This window comes from Ostrea edulis, chromosome 5, assembly GCF_947568905.1.
Source record: "Ostrea edulis chromosome 5, xbOstEdul1.1, whole genome shotgun sequence".
Classification (NCBI taxonomy): domain Eukaryota; kingdom Metazoa; phylum Mollusca; class Bivalvia; order Ostreida; family Ostreidae; genus Ostrea; species Ostrea edulis.
This window is the reverse complement of record NC_079168.1, coordinates 75062397-75084393: the sequence shown is the minus strand read 5'-3', so window position 1 is coordinate 75084393 and position 21997 is coordinate 75062397. Positions and strand designations below refer to the sequence as shown.

At 36.1% G+C, this 21997-nt stretch overlaps 1 protein-coding gene and 1 long non-coding RNA gene across 2 annotated transcripts in view; one reads left to right on the top strand and one right to left on the bottom strand.

Moving 5' to 3' along the window:
• Nucleotides 1-4814, bottom strand: part of LOC125650628 (synaptosomal-associated protein 25-like) — a 17412-nt gene extending 12598 nt beyond the window's left edge. Inside the window, exons 1-4 of the mRNA XM_048879079.2 lie at nt 4698-4814; nt 3690-3796; nt 3546-3587; nt 2873-2921 (exon numbers count right to left, since the gene is read on the bottom strand). Coding sequence (XP_048735036.2) covers nt 2873-2921; nt 3546-3587; nt 3690-3796; nt 4698-4719 — 220 coding nt within the window. The 5' untranslated portion in view covers nt 4720-4814. The remainder of the gene's footprint in view (nt 1-2872; nt 2922-3545; nt 3588-3689; nt 3797-4697) is intronic.
• Nucleotides 3782-21997, top strand: LOC125650635 (uncharacterized). Its single transcript, XR_007361050.2, has 5 exons — nt 3782-5308; nt 8188-9672; nt 15211-15442; nt 20985-21096; nt 21436-21997. It is a non-coding gene; the product is annotated as an uncharacterized LOC125650635 (long non-coding RNA).

Sequence of the window (21997 nt, the reverse complement as noted above, 5' to 3'; positions counted from 1 at the left end):
AATACTTTTTTTTAAAAACTGAGAAGTCGATAGATGCATCTGGTGACGGGTTTTTTTTTTTTTATGTGAAAGAAAAATTCTTGAAGGGACGTAAAACAAACAGTTCACTTTGCGTTTACTTTATAAATTACAGTGTAGTTCCACTACACACTATTCTCTGTAGTCAGATAATACACACTATTATATGTAGTCAGATAATACACACTATTCTCTGTAGTCAGATAACACACACTATTCTCTGTAGTCAGATAATACACACTATTCTCTGTAGTCAGATAACACACACTATTCTCTGTAGTCAGATAACACACACTATTCTCTGTAGTCAGATAATACACACTATTCTCTGTAGTCAGATGATACACACTGTTCTCTATAGGCAGATAACACACACTATTCTCTGTAGTCAGATAATACACACTATTCTCTGTAGTCAGATAATACACACTATTCTCTATAGGCAGATAACACACACTATTCTCTGTAGTCAGATAATACACACTATTCTCTGTAGTCAGACAATACACACTATTCTCTGTAGTCCGATAATACACACTATTCTCTGTAGTCAGATAATACACACTTCACTGTAGTCAGATAATACACACTTCACTGTAGTCAGATAAAACACACTATTCTCTGTAGTCAGATAACACACACTATTCTCTGTAGTCAGATGATACACACTGTTCTCTGTAGTCAGATAATACACACTATTCTCTGTAGTCAGATAATACACACTATTCTCTGTAGTCAGATAAAACACACTTCACTGTAGTAAGATAAAACACACTATTCTCTGTAGTCAGATGATACACACTATTCTCTGTAGTCAGATAATACACACTATTATCTGTAGTAAGATAATACACACTATTCTCTGTAGTCAGATAATACACACTATTCTCTGTAGTCAGATAACACACACTATTCTCTGTAGTCAGATGATACACACTGTTCTCTGTAGTCAGATAATACACACTATTCTCTGTAGTCAGATAATACACACTATTCTCTGTAGTCAGATAATACACACTGTTCTCTGTAGTCAGATGATACACACTGTTCTCTGTAGTCAGATAATACACACTATTCTCTGTAGTCAGATAATACACACTATTCTCTGTAGTCAGATAACACACACTATTCTCTGTAGTCACACACTATTCTCTGTAGTCAGATAACACACACTATTCTCTGTAGTCAGATAACACACACTATTCTCTGTAGTCAGATAATACACACTATTCTCTGTAGTCAGATAACACACACTATTCTCTGTAGTCAGATAATACACACTATTCTCTGTAGTCAGATAACACACACTATTCTCTGTAGTCAGATAATACACACTGTTCTCTGTAGTCAGATAACACACACTATTCTCTGAAGTCAGATAATACACACTATTCTCTGTAGTCAGATAACACACACTATTCTCTGTAGTCAGATGACACACACTATTCTCTGTAGTCAGATAACACACACTATTCTCTGTAGTCAGATAACACACACTATTCTCTGTAGTCAGATAATACACACTATTCTCTGTAGTCAGATAACACACACTTCACTGTAGTCAGATAATACACACTATTCTCTGTAGTCAGATAACACACACTATTCTCTGTAGTCAGATAATACACACTGTTCTCTGTAGTCGGATAACACACACTATTCTCTGTAGTCAGATAATACACACTATTCTCTGTAGTCAGATAACACACACTATTCTCTGTAGTCAGAAAACACACACTATTCTCTGTAGTCAGATAATACACACTATTCTCTGTAGTCAGATAACACACACTATTCTCTGTAGTCAGATAATACACACTGTTCTCTGTAGTCAGATAACACACACTATTCTCTGTAGTCAGATAATACACACTATTCTCTGTAGTCAGATAACACACACTATTCTCTGTAGTCAGAAAACACACACTATTCTCTGTAGTCAGATGATACACACTGTTCTCTGTAGTCAGATAACACACACTATTCTCTGTAGTCAGATAATACACACTATTCTCTGTAATCAGATGATACACACTGTTATCTGTAGTCAGATAACACACACTATTCTCTGTAGTCAGATGATACACACTGTTCTCTGTAGTCAGATAACACACACTATTCTCTGTAGTCAGATAATACACACTATTCTCTGTAATCAGATGATACACACTATTCTCTGTAGTCAGATAATATCAATAAACACGCACTTTGGTTCAGCTTTTAGAAGATTATTGTTGTTGATATCAATAGGACATGTCTGGATATAAATGTAATGTAAAAATGTTTCCTTAAAAGCAAAGTGCGTGTTTACTAATTCCTACTTCGGATTTCTGAATTTTTTTGCTACCGATAACAGAGATAAACACATAATTCAAACCCGGGAATGGGAACATGTGAAAATGGATTAACAGCGAGTGAGTGTGACAGATACATGCATTCATGTTAAAGTTGTGAAAATAACTTGTCTGTTTAGTAAATCCTGGCATATTTGAGTCGAAATGTCAATCGAAACGTAAACCGTCACCGGTTCCGGCATTTACACGTTTTCCAGAATCAAAACATGAAGGTTTGCGAAGAGTATGCCTGTCCATTTCCCCAAAGAGAAAATACACACGCGCCTCGCTGTCCCCTACACCTTTACCTCCTTACTATGAAAAGTACCGTGTGGACCATGATTTCGTATTTACTGTGCGATACTATATAGTACATATAGTATTTTCATCTGTGTGTTGGGATTATAAACAACTATGCAGTTTCATCATACACACACTCGGAGTGATAGAACCGAACCAGAGGTGGGAGAAGGGCAATGATCAGAAAGCGAGACTTGACATCATTTGTTTGACAAACCTACCTCCCTGTTCGTCGATCAGAACAAGAGCTCGGATTCCCGCTTCTTTCGCCTAGATTAGAAATAGAAAACCAATTTACACTTTCCAAAAAAATCAATGTGTATTTTGAGAACAACATAGAAAAGGGTTCAGAATTCAGATTTAAAAGCTTTTTTAGATAGTACTTCTTCATTCATATGCAGAAAATGCTGGTGAATAGGATATAAAACAACGTCATGCTTGAAAAATGATGAGATAATGGATATGAAAGATATCTTTCCGAATAGAGATTCCCTTGAGACTTAGATTTCCATGATTAAAGCTTATAACACGGAGAACTCCCCTTCCCTCTCTTAACCATGTGTTAATTGTGCAATGTAGCATAGAAATTGAAACTGGGTCACAAGAAGACCTTCTGTGAGATTCAAGAATGGTAAAAATAATAAGTTTCTTTCATGAGGAAAATCGATTAGTCCATTGTTGACGAAAGATTTTTTGCATTTAAGAGTTCTGAAGACAATTTGTATCGTAAGACAATTTTTCGCCATTTATGGTGTCTTTTGTTGACGTCAACATGCCCTTACTAGATTTTTAAAATGACCCGTCAGTGTCAGAATGGTTAGAACAAGAAAAACATGACAGGCGAAACGTGACGCGACACTGACGTCATTGATCACACACAACACCAAGCTTTACCTCATCGAGAAGGTCGTTCATTCTTCTAGTGCTCTCGAGGGACTGAAAATAGTAGATATCAATACCAGTATTATGTCATTGTGTTGGCATATACGTGTACCCACTGACTGCCAACTTTCAGTGAACATTATTTGAGTTACTTACCTGATCTGTGATTTGGTCACACTTTGTCCGTATCGCCTGTATCTTGTTTTCTTCTGCTTGTGCTGCCCAGGTGACCCCATCTTTAGTCTTTGTTTCACACTTAGCTTCTTCAAAAATTAAGGAAAGTATTGTGATATTTTTCTACTTCCAAGCAGAGATCCTACCTATTCTGCTGATTATTTTTAGGAACAAACACTGACGCGGTAGTGGTAGAGCGTTCGCTTCGTAACCGGGAGGTCATGAGTTCGGGTCTCGTTCTTGCCATGGCCACGTCAAACATAAGACGTTATCATAGGTAGTGATTGCTCTTTTGCCAAACGCTCGGCATTTAAAAGTGAGAATCACGTGTTTTTCGGATATAACCTTAAAAACGGAGGACCCGTGTCGCGGCAGGCGTTGACACGATAAAGAACCCTCACTGGAACAGCCCTGAGCACAAAGCATAGGTCTAATTTTGTGGTACTTCACCTACAAGTATGGTGGCTGATTTGTGCCACTTTACAAACAGAACGAAAAGACGACAAAAGATAATTAGCGACTTTTCGCCTCGAAATAACGAAAAGACGACAGAACGAAAAGACGACAAATAAAACCTGCAAATTGGCGACCTAATTTGTCGTCTTTTCGCTTGATGAATGACGGTGATATTTAGATTTGTAGTATCGTGTGATATTCAATGAATGACGGTGATATTCTACCAAAAACAAAACTAAAAAGAGTAACAAATTATTGTCTTCAGGAACGTTGTACGGTCACCGTGACGGTCCATCATTCTCATTTGAGATGACCAATAATTTTCTCCAAAAGGTGGGAAAATAAGTTTACGAAATGAGTGAGATTTGTTGCATTTAATTTTTGGGGGTTACTTATAAAATACTGAAACAAATTTGTTGAAAACGACTAAGATTACATCCCTTGATTTCTAGTAAGAATGTTAAATTCATTGAAGGTTTTAATTAAAATTCATTCAATACGTAATAACAAATGATACCTGATATTTGTACATACCACACATAACTGCAGTAAGCATAAACAGAGCAGTGTCACCTCTCAGGGAAAATGCATCATAGTGGCGATCAAATGGGAGATAATATTTTGGCGGACCCGACACTTGATGGGTAATCTTTAATTGTTTCTTCCTGTTTCTTTAAGTTTCAATAAAAGGACGTACTGATTTCCTGTTAAAACAAAAACTGAGTTCTTTTCCTGAATCCATATTTATCGGTTTGGGATAAAAAGTATAAAAACAATAGTTTTTTTAGCGATAACCTTGCACAGCAAAATGTAACGGATGCGTCGTCACATAAGGAAGGACTGGGTATACTAAGTATAATAAATCGGCCTTTATAGCAGATCAAAACGTAGAAATACGTCATTTAACCCAACGCCTTTTGTTCATGGACTAATTATATGGGTTTCCAGATATTAATTGAATAAATGCATTGACAAAAACAAAAATTATTTGATATTTGGTTTGAATATGCTACAGCATTTTAGCAAGCCAAGTGTCCGATTCGCTTCTTCTCACCTCCTCTTTGCGGAATTAATTGCGACTGAACTGCCATCTAACGGATCGAGCAAGTTATCGCTCTTGACGAAAACAAAATCTAACCAATCAGGTAACGCATTTATGATTTCTGTTACATGTCTATGTTTACAAAATGGAGTTGACAGATGAAAACAATAAAATGTGTTTTTTATTTTATTTATTATGTGCACACTTTCTGTTCGCCTATGTCATCTTTGTGTTTTAGACGTAAATCACGCCTCAAAGCATGTCTTTCAGATTTCAACATTTTTACTGTTGTTTTGATTTGAACATATTTTATTGTATATACTATATACAAAAGGATTAGAAACAAGTTCTTGCAACTTACGAGTTCTTCTCCTTATAGAAAATAGAATAACACACAAATTTCATTAATATACAGTAAATAGTTAATACAATAATGGTACATATAGGTATATTCTATAAGTAGTAGTACAATATAGCATTAATTGAATCTTTTGGTTTCTTGAATGTACGTCTGAACATTTGAAAAAATAAATTTATTTAGTTCAATAGATAAAACATTATCACCCCAAAGTAGTACATGTGTATCAATTATTACTAAATCATTTAACCTTAGCAATCTATCCATTAATTTATATCTAGCATTTGAATACTTATTACAAGTAAAGAAAAAGTGGTATGCATCTTCACGCATGCCACATGAACACAACGGGGAATCAACAATATTGCGTTTATACAGATCATAATTCAGAACACATGCATGTCTTAGTTTGGTATGAATTATATTCAGGAAACGAGAACCATATGAAAAGTATATAGGTGTAGCAACCACCACCCATTTTTTTTTTAAAAATTACCCAAATCAATAAAAATCAGGTGTAATTACCAATTTTGAGTATGCTGATTTCAAATCTGGATTCCTTTTACTCCAATTTCTTATAGAAAATGAGATATAGTGTCTCAAACACCCCTACCGTCAGGTTGTCAAAAACGGAAAATGTTTCATTTCGCATCAAAAAGTGACCCAACTTTATTTCTTGAAACACCATTACCCAAAACAATAAAAACCAGGTGTAATTACCAATTTTGAGTATGCTGAATCCAATTCTGGATTCCTTTTACTCCACTTCCTTACAGAAAATGAGGTATAGGGCCTTAAACACCCCTACCGTCAGGTTGTCAAAAATTGAAAATGTTCCATTTCACATTAAAAAGTGACCTGAAAGTTGTTTCTTGAAATAAGGCATACAACAGAAAAGGAAAACAATTAATACTAAATTGTTCCATGAACATTCTTAGTTGTTTTGGAAAGAATATATCTCACCTCTGGACTTCACAGATACAGGAAAGGAAGAGGAATACGGAGCGGATCAACGATCTTAAATTTAATCAAATTGGGCTATAGCCTAATGAACTGATGAACAGGAGCAAAAGTACAATTAATAGGAAAACTGATATATTAAACAACAGCAAGTCTTTTCCGAGAACTTCTGGTAGAGCTGTCGGGGGGGGGGGGGGGGGGGGGGCTGAGTTGCATCATTATCAGAATTTACCGAAACAGTGGACTCTCTGGCCAGTCTGGGGGCTGAGCTAGTTGCATCAGAACTGACAGAAGCAGAACTATCTGGCCAGTCGGGGGGCTGAGTGGTATCAGAATGTATTATTTATTTATTTTTATTTTTACAAAATTCAGAAATTTAAAAACTGCATGATCAGATTTTTTTGTAACACTAATAATTAATGTCCCTTTATTGCGATGACTCTACAAGTACAAACCATGATATTAAAAAAACATGAAATGAAATGATAGATAAATAAATAAATAAAATATTTGTAAGTTACTTTATTTATCTGTAAGTAAGTCACTTATTAAGTGTAACTTGTGGCAGTGCAACTTGCAAGTGAAAATTACATCATCTGTAGCTTATGACCCCTTTTGCCTTGCCTTGTAATTAATATTGTTGAAAATTTGGCAAATAGTATTTTAAACCCCCAGTCCATACCCCACTTTTCTTTAAACGTTAAAAATCCAGCTAATTCAATGAGGAAGAATGTCACTACCATATTTCGAATTTCCTCTAGACTATATCAAATTAGATACCGCACTGCTATCAGTCACAGATTGACACTGGTAGGGGAATGGGGACCTGGTCTGCGAGTATGATGGAAAAGATTCTGATGAAAATAAAGATTCACTCATCATTCAGAAATGTATAAACATTGTATTATTGTATACCACCGGTACGTTGTGAGTACGTTAATAATGGGAGTTATCTTTCCTTGGATATCTAAATCAATCAAATACTATATGAACACGGGCAATTATCGTCCATGTTTGACCTCAGTATAATTTATTCATGCATAAAATGTATTAATATGTCACTCTTTGTTGCGTATTTCACCGTTAAGTAAATGTTTACATATACTCGCTCTGCTTAATCGCTTCAATCTCAAAGGGATTTTCTGGAATATGCCTAATCACGTGAGATACGCTAAATATAGCTATTTTAGATCCGAACGATCAACTTCGCATCATTCGTGGGCTCTAGGTTTATCCATACTAGCCCGTAAAATATAGGGTGGAACCTCGTCCCACTTTTCCTGTAGAAATAAAAATGGAACATGACGCGCCACCTAGCGAGCGTGGTTGTTGCTAATAGGTGGTTTAGAATTATTGATATTATTAGACCTAATACTTTTACGGTATTGTTTAATTGAAGAAGTCTGTCTTGATTCAATACTAAGAGAATTCCACATTTATACAGCATCTGGAACGAATGATTTTTTACTGTTGTTTTGATATCGTGCTCAAATTTGCAGAGTTTGTTCAGTTTATTCTTGCATATATCGTCCTTTATCGTCATTTGGGTGAGGTACATGATCAATTATCTCTTGAAGTTGATCGTAAACCCCAAAAATTTCTCCGAAAATCGTCGTCTTATTTATTTTTAGTTGTTGTTTTTAGGTTGTTGGTTTTTTTTTTAGACAAAATCCCATGACAAAGGCGACGACATGGGCTAGACATGAGAATCGCCATTACTCAAACCAAACTGTATGTATGACGCGATTTGATTGGATGCCCTGGAGAGTCGAAGCGCATATTGGGTGACGTCCGTACTATATCTTTTCTCTGAACTTCCTCGATATACATGTTGTAGCACTTGTAAGTTTAAGATCTTTTGAGGAAAACCGGCTGATTTTAAAATGATTTATTTTAAGTTCTGTTGCATTTTTAACCGGACACATCCAATTTTGAAACCTAAAAAGCGATAATTCATTCATTGATATTTTTAAAACTCTTGTAAGGGCCCTTACATAAATGGTGGTATTAATGCTTATTTATAAGTGAATATTCAAATTGTTTCTGAAGTTTGTTCCATTTTTAAATAAAATATTTCATATAACACTTTCCGTGTGTTTCTTTGGAACTAGTCCAGAATATTTAAACTTTTAGCGGCCGATGTGATGCTTTGCGTCAAAATTAACTCGTGTTGCTAGATCTATATAGATTTTGAATAATGTATAACAAATTTCCTACAAAGATGTGTCAAAGTTCGTGTTTAAAGTTTTCGATGTCGAAACGTGGCAACATCCAAACCGTCCTCTCATAACAAAGTTCTTAGACTAATTCAAATTTTTAAAAAAAAGTATTATAAAACCCAAAACGGAAGGGTATGATTTTCTTGAATTTAAAATTTTGTCAGGTTTCGACATCGAAGACCTTTCAAACAAACTAGGCCTCATATTTTTTTACTAGTGTGGTTAGTAACTTGATATTCTAAAAATTAGTGAATTGACGGTTGAATAATAACAGAGCATAATGTTTCACAATTGAAGAAATTCCAGTGATGGATACACGAACAGAAAATGAGCGACATCAACTATCAATGGTTGCACGAACTTTGAGATGTGGTTTATAAGAAGCTGTATATATCGACGAAATCAAAAGAATGAATACAATTATCCATGCATTAATATCAATATCATACAACATGCACTTTCTTAATGGATTGCGAAATTTAGGAATGACCCTGATTCACTGATTTTCAGAATATCAGAAAAGCAAGTTACTAAGTACTAGTAAAAAACTAAATCATCCCGTGAACTAATATATATATATATATATAAATCAATTTTAACTGATTTACCTTTGTTTTTCATATCGGATGTTCACCTCACAATTTTGCGATTATCCGATTGTATTCCTCCCACGACTTTCCGCCAAATAAATCTGACCGACTCGCTTTCCTTTTATATTCACGCATGTTGTAGGAATTGGATAAAAATCGGTGTATTATCTTCCCTATAGACAGTGATTCTGAAGCAGGAAAAGACAATGAGGTGCCACCTTCGCAAGCCAAGAGTTTTCAGTCCACACCGTTCCGTTTGCAGGGAGGGGAGTTGACCAAGAATCCTTGATTTGTGAAGATGATGGGGTGGAGGTTGTAGGGAAAACAGAAGAGAGGAAAGGTAGATACTAAACTTTGTATAGCGCCCTAACCAATTCAAATTCTTCAAAGCGCTTCACATTGGATTTTTAAAAAGTCTAAAGAAATGTTAGTTAACTTGAAATCGCAAAAGTTTTCTCAGATCAACAACATCAAAACCTATGACTTTTCAACACTTTACACGACCATTCCTCACGATAAATTAAAGGTTAACTTTTTGTCATCATAGACAGTTGCTTCTTCAACAAAAATGGAAAACGAAAATATTTATATCTGGTGATTAGTCATCCCAAAAATTACTTTGTTAAACACCACTCGGATTCCACGCACAAGTATTTTGAAGTTTAAATTTTAAAAAAAATGCTAGAGTTCCTCATCGACAATATCATCGTGGTTGGAATTCCCATGGGCACGAATTGTGCTCCTTTGTTAGCCGACCTGTTTTTATATTCATATGAAGCAAAATTTATTCAGAAACTTCTACGCGAGAAGAAAAAAATATCTTGCTGTGGCCTTCAATTCGACATTAAGATACATCGACGACGTTTTATCTATTAAGAATAACTTTCATTCATATGTCGATTTGATATATCCCTGCGAGCTCGGAATAAAAGACACCACAGAGTTGTCCACTTCTGCTCCATACTTAGATATTTCATTGAAAGTAGATATTAATGGCAAACTAACAACTCAACATTTTGACAAACGGGATGATTTCAGCCTCTCCATCGTTAACTTCCCATATTTATGTAGCAATATTCCATTATCACCTGTATATCGTGTTTATTTCTCTCAACTGATTCGATACGCAAAAACTTGTTCTGCGTATGATCAGTGTTAAGATCGAGGCAAGCTACTGACTAACAAGTTGATGGTACAAGATTTTCGACAGTCTCGTTTAAAGTCAGCATTTCACAAATTCTATGGTCGTTATAACGATCTAGTTTGCCAATACATCCTATCATTGGGTCAAATGCTGTCTGACGTATTTCATATTGTTAGACCGTTGGTGGCACACTGATTTTGACGACGGATAACTCCGCTTACCTGATCAAGATATAGGGCTCACGGCAGGTGTGACCGGTCGACAGGGGATGCTTACTCCTCCTAGACACCTGATCCCACCTCTGGTGGGTCCAGGGGTCCGTGTTTGCCCAACTCCTTATTTGGTATTGCTTATGGGATTTATGAGATTGATCACTGTTCGTTATCTTCATCTTTCACATTGAAAGCTTACAATTATAAGTTGTTTTTTTTTTTTTAAATAACCTGCATTAAAGTAGTCTTATGTGCTGATAAGACAGTACTTAAATTATTTTGTAAAAAACTAAGAGTTAAACATTTAAAGCAATGTTAAAGATGTGAGTCTTGAAATGTTGTTTAAAAGTGTCCATTGATTTGGCACGACGTAATCCAACCGGTAAAGCGTCCCATGGTGTAGGCGTTGAAATAGTCAAAGCACCTGATTTCCTATGTCTTAGTTGAAATAGTCAAAGCTCCTGATTTCCTATGTCTTAGTTCGAATCCGGGAAACGTTCTCCAATGCAAGTTTCAAGGCAGACAATACGAGGCAATGACTTAACTCAGGTGACTGCTTTGTAGGCGTGTACAAGTAAGTACATTCACCTTATATTTTACACCATACTGAACCGGAAACCAATGAAGGTTAATTAGCACCGATGTGATGTGGTCATGCTTTTTAGTACGAGTAACTATTCTAGCTGTCGTATTTTTTGCACATTTGACATTGTTTGGCAAGCCGAGTAGCAATCCGTTGGTATAGTCTAGTCTTGAACTTACAAGAGCATGTATCAGCGTTTTGCAAGTCGCTTCGTTAATATTGTGTCTTGTATTCCTATATTTCGTGTCTGGAAAAAGTGGGATTTTACCACAGTAGACACATGCCGATGTATACTGAGGGTTACATCAAAGTAAGCCCCAAAGTTTACCTGACTACCGGAACAGATCTGACGACGTATCCATTGAAAGTTAAGCTGATATCGGTCGGGTCATGTGCACTATTTCGGGTTGCAAAAACGCAAAATTAGGTGAAGTGCCTGAAATAGATACCTCAAAAGTAGGTGAAGTGTCTGAATAGGTACCTCAACAGTAGGTGAAGTGCCTCAAATAGATGCCTCAACAGTAGGTGAAGTGCCTGAAATAGATACCTCGACAGTAGGTGAAGTGTCTCAAATAGATACCTCGACAGTAGGTGAAGTACCTCAAATAGATACCTCAACAGTAGGTGAAGTACCTCAAATAGATACCTCAACAGTAGGTGTAGTGTCTGAATAGATACCTCAACAGTAGGTGAAGTGCCTCAAATAGATACCTCAACAGTAGGTGAAGTGTCTCAAATAGATGCCTCAACAGTAGGTGAAGTGCCTGAAATAGATACCTCAACAGTAGATGAAATACCTCAAATAGATACGTCAACAGTAAGTGAAGTACCTCAAATAGATGCCTCAACAGTAGGTGAAGTGCCTGAAATAGATACCTCAACAGTAGGTGAAGTACCTCAAACAGATACCTCAACAGTAGGTGAAGTACCTCAAACAGATACCTCAACAGTAGGTGAAGTACCTCAAACAGATACCTCAACAGTAGGTGAAGTGTCTGAATAGATACCTCAACAGTAGGTGAAGTACCTCAAATAGATATGTCAACAGTAAATGAAGTACCTCAAATAGATGCCTCAACAGTAGGTGAAGTGCCTGAAATAGATACCTCAACAGTAAGTGAAGTGTCTCAAATAGATACCTCAACAGTAGGTGAAGTACCTCAAATAGATACCTCAACAGTAGGTGGAGTACCTCAAATAGATACGTCAACAGTAAGTGAAGTAACTCAAATAGATATCTCAACAGTAGGTGAAATACCTCAAATAGATACGTCAACAGTAAGTGAAGTACCTCAAATAGATACCTCAACAGTAGGTGTAGTGTCTGAATAGATACCTCAACAGTAGATGAAGTACCTCAAATAGATATGTCAACAGTAAATGAAGTGCCTCAAATAGAACCCTCAACAGTAAGTGAAGTACCTCAAATAGATACCTCAACAGTAGGTGAAGTACCTCAAATAGATACCTCAACAGTAGGTGAAGTGTCTGAATAGATACTTCAACAGTAGGTGAAGTACCTCAAATAGATATGTCAACAGTAAATGAAGTGCCTCAAATAGAAACCTCAACAGTAGGTGAAGTACCTCAAATAGAATCCTCAACAGTAAGTGCAGTGCCTCAAATAGATACCTCAACAGTAGGTGAAGTACCTCAAATAGATACCTCAACAGTAGGTGAAGTACCTCAAATAGATACCTCAACAGTAGGTGAAGTACCTCAAACAGATACCTCAACAGTAGGTGAAGTGTCTGAATAGATACCTCAACAGTAGGTGAAGTACCTCAAATAGATATGTCAACAGTAAATGAAGTGCCTCAAATAGAAACCTCAACAGTAGGTGAAGTACCTCAAATAGATACCTCAACAGTAGATGAAGTACCTCAAATAGAACCCTCAACAGTAAGTGAAGTGCCTCAAATAGATACCTCAACAGTAGGTGAAGTACCTCAAATAGATACCTCAACAGTAGGTGAAGTACCTCAAATAGATACCTCAACAGTAAGTGAAGTGCCTCAAATAGATACCTCAACAGCAGATGAAGTACCTCAAATAGATACCTCAGCAGTAAGTGAAGTGCCTCTAATAGATACCTCAACAGTAGGTGGAGTACCTCAAATGGATACCTCAACAGTAGGTGAAGTACCTCAGATTTTGACCTATGCGTGGTGTTCAATATACATGTACTTTAAGTTTGACGCGGTCATCAAGGATCGAACTTCTTGCTAGCGAATGGTCGAAGCCTCCCAATCACTAGGCTATGCCATTTTCTGTAACCATTAAAACGATTTGGAAATATTGAGCGCCAAATTAACATAATCTCAAATAATTGAAGAGATTTTTAATTATTTGAAAATTATCAGCAATTCATCAATTTGACGCGCTCAGCAGTTTAATTAAAGATCTCTTCAAATAATTAATGATATCTTTAATTCTGAATTATTGAACGCATTAAATGAATTATTGATAGCATTACTTATTCTGCTGAATTGATTGGCGCTATAATTGAATTATTGCTCTTCAAATGAATTGATGATATCAACAACTGAATTGATGCGCGCTATAATTCATTTGAAAAAAGTTGGGATTAGATTGATATGCGCATCAATTATTATTAGTATTTTATTCATTTACAAAGCGCAAAATTACATATAATTTCTATTCCATTCATGTGGGCATCAGTTCAATTAATGCGCGCAACAATTGAATTATTGCTCTCTTCAATTGAATTGTAGCGCGCATCAATTCATTTAATGCGCACAATAATTGAATTATTGATTTCTTCAATTGAATTAATGATATAATTAATTCTACTGATGCGCGCAATAATTCTTTTAGAGAGAGCAACTGTCTTAAGTAGAACATACTGATGTATAAAAAATCAATTCATTGCAAAATTCAACAAAACTCTTATTAACTATTTCCGTGTAAACCTCATTACAATATTGTTAAATCTTCAAAAATTCCTTTTTATTAATCATACCTTTGTACTTGGCCTTTGTATTTGGGAGAGGGCCTACATAGGCTATGCCTGTTGCCCAAGCCTGTTGTTTCTCAATAAAGTGTGTTTTATTTAAGGTAAATTATCATAAGTTGAGATATCTTCAATTCAACATATCCATAATTGAATTTATGATTTCCTTAATTGAATTATTGTTCCCTTTGATGCGTGTATTAATTCCATATACAAAATTGCTGTAAATAATTCAAAATGAGATCATGAAATCATTTATACCAAGCTCCAAATTAAATTTTGCGAACTATATTTCCTCCACATTGATACGCTCGTCAATTAATTGATGAGAGCAATTATTGAAGTGATGTGCGCATTGATTGAATTATTGCTCTCATCAATTCAATTGATGCGCGCATCAGCTCGTTGATGATTGCAAAAATTGATTTAATGAGCGCATCATATTCGATTATTGTGCGCAATATTTCATTTGATGCACGCATTAATTAAATTGACGAGAGCAACAACTGAATTGATAATACCTTCAAATAATTAAAGGTATCTTGAATCTTCAGTTATTTGAGATTACATTGATTTGGTGCTTCCATATCAAAATGACATATTCGGGATATTGACAAAAACTTGCAGCATACTTGTACATGCCTTTTGGGACGAAAATCACAAATTTTATGTCAGTATATTTTATTTTTTTTTTTATCTCATTTCGGTCGTCATGGAAACGAAACAATATCCCTAGATCCCCTCCATTCCACCTTAACCATAAAATGACCCCGTTTACTTCACATTTTAATTGCCTGCCATCTGGCATCATTTAAACAGGAATGTGATTTGTTTTTATATATATATATATATATATTTCATTTATGTAGCATTGCATGTACACTCTGTACAACGATTGAAATATATCCCCTGTTATGCGTCTATAAACGATTGACAATGGGAAAATATCAAAATGTGAATTTTAGGTTTTTTGACAAAACAATGGCACCGTACAAGACTTCATTTGGTCATAACACATGGATACCAAAAGTACTCGCCAAGGGATGATGTAGGGAATGTTCGCGGGCGCTGCTGAAAAGGCTTCTGGCCTCAGCCAGGTGCACGTGTTACCGAGTGATGTCGTCCCAGATACAACATTTATTGCAGTCAGTCAGCAGAATAAGAATATTTCATAACATTCACACAAGACAAAACATGGTAAGGGAAGTAACTCAACAATATTTTATTTCACCAGAATCGCTTTATCATTCTAAACAGACTTATTTTATAATATCTTATCATTTGAAGAATAGAATATGCCCAAAACGGACAATGACAAGACAAACACACAAACCCCACGTAGACTACAGTGTATATATATAAATAAGTCTGTTTTTTTTGGATCAGCTCTTTGGACAAATAAGGCATGTCCTAATTCGCTCCACTTTTAACATTGATTGGCAAGCCTAAAGACCTATACAACTAAAATCATCACTTTTCTATCATTAACTAAAATCACAAAAAATGATTGAGGGCTTGTGTTACTCTTTCGATGGTGAAATTATACGTCATAAGAGGTGTTTTAACGAGCCATTAAATAAGATTTTGGTGAAGATATCATAGTCAAAATCATGAGGAATGTCATTATTGACCAATAAATCTCAATATTTTATGCATGAGATCAATTTGAAATGTAGCGGTCTGCAGACAGCTTCGATAGCTGATGGCTAGACCACTCAGTTGGTAGAGCACCTGACTAGAGATTCGGGGGGGGGGGGGGGGGGGCAGGTTGGAAACCCTGTCTGGCCCGTTGCATTTTCTCCTTTCCTGTTACGTTTTGGTGTCGTGGACCAGCCCCTGGAACGGACAGGTGAAAGTCCCGCCAAGGGCAAAGGAATCTGGTTTGTTCGTTGGAGGACGAAGACAGTTAGGGAGAAATGTAGCGGTCAGGCGGGTTCGATCGCCGGTGGCCAGTTCGCTCAGTGGATAGAGCACCTGATTGGAGATTCGGGAGGGCGGTTCGAATCCTGGTCTGGTTCATTGCATTTTACACAAACAGGTTTCCAGAGTTAAGTATTACTGATTATAAGGAAAACATCTTATTGTTTAGAGTCACTACAACTTTGGAAACCAGTTTGCGTCATTTTAATCAGTACTAAAAATTTCGTTAAATTGAAAACACTAGGTGAAATAAACAAATACATGTACACTAGCATAAAATAGGTATTTTATTATTCCTACTGGGTGAGGATGTTCTTTTTTTAATGTTTTATTTTTGTATCCTATACACATTTATACATACAACCGTAATCTACATTCACTCATTCGCATCCGAAACTTGGGTTTTGTGTCCTGTGTACAGGCCCCAAGACCATAAACTGAGAATAGACTGAAGTCAAAAGTTTGATTAATTTTATCTTAATATTTATGTAGATGTTAAAATAACCCCACTGGATTATAAGAAAAAAACTGAATGCAAACATGTTTATGAAACTTATTTAAATTTAAAAAGTTAGCTGGATTTGAAATTAAGACTTCTAAAGTCTATTCTCATTTTATGGTTTCGAGGCGTGGAGTATTAAATATGCTTTTTTGCTAACAAACGAAGAAAATTTTCCAAACGACTTCCATCAATATTGCCTAGTAACACAATTCTTTTTGTGATTCTATAATGTTTTTTTTTCAATCGCATTTTACCAGTTCACAATATCTTTTTGGGTGACAATGCTCTACCATATACTCCCCTTCTCTCAAAAATAGCATACATGTCATTTCAAGGGCCTGAAAAAGAAGAAAAATTAATAATCAATCAAGTCATGCAATTACAAACATGGCTTTATTTCAAATGAAATATTTACAGCATGTAATTGAAGAATGGTTACATCATGTATACGCAATATACATTCTAATATCAACCCACACTAAATATTTATTCGAATGAAGAAAAAAATGGGAATGACATCATAAAAATATAATTGTGAATTTAAATTAAATTGGAAGAGAGATTGAACTCACTTCTCTTTAGATGTTTTAAATACTCCACTGTGAATCATTATAAGTCTTTCCCCCCAGTTCGCTTTTCCTGTTGATCTAACTACAAATTCTCCTGATATCAAACAGTTGGGCTGTCGTCGAATCCGTGCAGATAGTTTTGTCCTATATTCTTGCCTTTCTTCATCCTCCTCCTTGTTATCCTCAATATCATTAATATCAACTCTATCTTCATTTACGATTATTGAAGTCTGATATCCTCCTGATGATTATTGGAGTCTGATATCCTCTTCCTGATGATTATTGAAGTCTGATATCCTCCTCCTGATGATTATTGAAGTCTGATATCCTCCTGATGATTATTGAAGTCTGATATCCCCCTCCTGATGATTATTGAAGTCTGATATCCCCCTCCTGATGATTATTGAAGTATGATATCTTCCTGATGATTATTGAAGTCTGATATCCCCGTCCTGATGATTATTGAAGTCTGATATCCTCCTGATGATTATTGGAGTCTGATATCCTCCTCCTGATGATTATTGAAGTCTGATATCCCCCTCCTGATGATTATTGAAGTCTGATATCCCCCTCCTGATGATTATTGAAGTCTGATATCCTCCTCCTGATGATTATTGAAGTCTGATATCCTCCTCCTGATGATTATTGAAGTCTGATATCCTCCTCCTAATGATTATTGGAGTCTGATATCCTCCTGATGATTATTGAAGTCTGATATCCTTCTGACGATTATTGAAGTCTGATATCCTCCTCCTGGTGATTATTGAAGTCTGATATCCGCCTCCTGATGATTATTGAAGTCTGATATCCTCCTGATGATTATTGAAGTCTGATATCCCCCTCCTAATGATTATTGAAGTCTGATATCCTCCTCCTGATGATTATTGAAGTCTGATATCCTCCTCCTGATGATTATTGGAGTCTGATATCCTCCTGATGATTATTGCAGTCTGATATCCTCCTGATGATTATTGAAGTCTGATATCCTCCTCCTGATGATTATTGGAGTCTGATATCCTCCTGATGATTATTGAAGTCTGATATCCCCCTCCTAATGATTATTGAAGTCTGATATCCGCCTCCTGATGATTATTGAAGTCTGATATCCCCCTTCTGATGATTATTGAAGTCTGATATCCCCTCCTAATGATTATTGAAGTCTGATATCCCCCTCCTAATGATTATTGAAGTCTGATATCCTCCTGATGATTATTGAAGTCTGATATCCCCTTCCTGATGATTATTGAAGTCTGATATCCTCCTGATGATTATTGCAGTCTGATATTCCCCTCCTGGTGATTATCGAAGTCTGATTTCCCCCTCCTGATGATTATTGCAGTCTGATATCCCCGTCCTGATGATTATTGAAGTCTGATATCCTCCTCCTGATGATTATTGAAGTCTGATATCCTTCTGACGATTATTGAAGTCTGATATCCCCTTCCTGATGATTATTGAAGTCTGATATCTTCCTGATGATTATTGAAGTCTGATATCCTCCTCCTGATGATTATTGAAGTCTGATATCCCCTTCCTGATGATTATTGAAGTCTGATATCCCCCTCCTGATGATTATTGCAGTCTGATATCCTTCTGACGATTATTGAAGTCTGATATCCCCCTCCTGATGATTATTGAAGTCTGATATCCCCGTCCTGATGATTATTGAAGTCTGATATCCTCCTCCTGATGATTATTGAAGTCTGATATCCTTCTGACGATTATTGAAGTCTGATATCCTCCTGATGATTATTGAAGTCTGATATCCGCCTCCTGATGATTATTGAAGTCTGATACCCCCCCCCCCCCCACCTGATGATTATAGAAGTCTGATATCCTCCTGATGATTATTGAAGTCTGATATCCTCCTGATGATTATTGAAGTCTGATACCCCCCACCTGATGATTATTGAAGTCTGATATCCTCCTGATGATTATTGAAGTCTGATATTCCCCTCCTGATGATTATTGAAGTCTGATATCCCCTCCTGATGATTATTGGAGTCTGATATCTCCCTGATGAGGATTCTACTTCTGGAATTTGTTTTCTGTCTGGTATCTTGGTTTTAGAATGGGACTGTTGCTTCGTGTTCTTTTCTGTAGTCAAAATGGTGTCAACTGATTTAAATTTAAGAGAAGATTATTTTTCTTCTCCATTTTTAGCTCTTCTGAGCCGAAGGCTCAAAGAGCTAATTATATGGCCATGTCTGGCGTGCAGTGTGCGTCAACTCTTTGGAAAAAGGGCTATATCTCAAGAACCCCTTGGCCAATTTTTGTCAAATTTGTCACAGGGTATCCTTGGCCCAAGGGCTTTCATTCGTACTAAAACTAGGGTTGTGACCCTTTAACAAGGGGAGATAATTAGGAAAATGCAAACAAAATAGTGGTTGCTAAAAAATCTTCTTCTCAAGAACCACTGGGCAAATTATCACCAAACTTATGCATAAGGATAAAGATAGGTTGTATATGAAAAAATGTTCAAGGCATCATCCTGGGGCAAAGGGTGTGGTCTCAAGGTCACTTCAAAGTTGACCTTAAATTTTGTTTTGTTAAAACTTTGATATTTTGCTTAGTATAAGGACTAGGATCATCAAATTTTGTCAGTTGATGCATCTTAGGACCTAATATCACGTTGTCTCAAAAGTAGGTCATGGTGACCTACTTTTTTAATTTCGCAGGTAATTATTATTAAATGGATTTTGATGCATATCTTGGACACTTTTGAGCCTATGATCATCAAAAGTTGTCAGTTGATGGATCATGGGACCTTAAAGTGCGTCATGAGAAAAGTATGTCACCATGCCCTACTTTTTGAATTTTATGGCTAATCATTTATAAATACATTTTAAGTTGTTATTTCAGATACCGAGAGGTTTAGAATCATCAAACCTTGTAAGTTGATGCGTATAGAGGCCTCGAAACATATTTATAAAAAAAATTAGGTCACAGTCACCTGCTTTTTGAATTTTGCAGGCATTCAAATTTCACATTTTCAATTTTAGATGCATATTTTGGACACTATGAAAGCTAGGATCATCAAACTTTGTTGGTTGATGCATCTTGAGTCTTCATAGTTTGTTGACCAAAGAGTAGGTCACCGTGACCTACTTTTGGAATTTGACGGCTATATTTTAATATTTCAGATACTATTTGACCTACAATTATCAAACTTTGTCAGTTGATGCATGTTGAGTCTTCAGAGTGTGTTGACTAAAAAGTAGGTCACCGTGACCTAATTTTGGAATTTGACGGCTATATTTGAATATTTCAGATACTATTTTACTTACAATCATCAAACTTTGTCAGTTGATGGGTCTTGAGTCTTCAGAGTGTGTCGACCAAAAAGTAGGTCACTGTGACCTACTTTTGGAATTTGACGTTTATATCTGAATATTTCAGATACTATTTGATTTCAATTATCAAACTTTGTCAGTTGATGCATCTTAAGTCTTTGGAGTGTGTCGACCAAAAAGTAGGTCACTGTGGCCTTCTTTTGGAATTTGACGGCTATATTTGAATACTATTTGACTTGTCAGTTAATGCATCTTGAGTCTTCAGTGTGTCGACCAAAGGTAGGTCACCGTGTTCTACAATGTATCAGAAGAGCGATTCTAGGCCCATGGACCTCTTGTATTTCTGTACTACGATACATCAACTGGAACATCTGCTAAGGTTTATTGTAAATACGTAAGTAAGGCACCCTTGTTTTATAATCAACATTTTCGCCTTTTACTTTCTGTCTTTAAAGGTAATCCCCCTACTTATCCTTTTGTTTTTCCTTGGACGTGCTTGTTACCAATTGTTAGTAATATTGGTTTTTACTACGGATTACTCCTCTACCTGATCACAGGTATCTGAATGTGAGTTTTCTTCTTTTTTATTTATATCTACTTATTGGTTAAAATTCAGATACCTGTGACCCGATCAAGATATGGGGCTCAAAGCTCAAGTTCAGTTTATTTTCTCACACCACTTTATGGTACATGAGGTTCTATATACAAACAAAGACAATATACAAGGTACACGTGAAAAGAACTGAGTAAGTTTAGTTGATTGAAATGAATTATGGAGGACAGACTTGGTTATATATTTTAGATATAAAACTACACAATCTGATAAGTACATTGGAGTAAGCAGTTCACATTAATTCAGAAAATTTGTAAAGTCTGGTTTATAACAATATTTTCTCTATTATACAGATTTTTTTCGCCATTCTTCTAAAACCTGACACTCAAGGATACAATGATATTCATCAGCTATTTGATCCTTGTTACAGGTATGGCAATTTCTATGTTTTACTTCCGTGGGAATCCGGGTTAGAATATGTCCTCAGTACCCCTTGCTTGTCGTAAAAGGCGAATAAATGGGGCGGTCCTTCGGATGAGACCGCAAAAACCGAGGTCCCTTGTCACAGCAGGTGTGGCACGATAAAGATCCCTCCTTGCTCAAAGGCCATAAGCGCCGAGCATAGGCCGAAATTTTGCAGCCCTTCACTGGCAGTGGTGACGTCTCCATATGAGTGAAATATTCTCGAAAGGGACGTTAAACAATATTCAATCAATCTACCACGTTTTGGAATGCCACACCATCTTCCAGTCAAGACTGACCAGGCTGAAGCTCCATGCTCCTTTAAATGTTTGGGTAAAGTTTTTCCATTGAATTTTCAAGTAAACATTTGTAAATAAAAAACTTCCTGTTGTCTACTTATCTTCAAGTGATATTCTACTTAGACTTTTTGCATTGACCTCTTCTATGTAGCAA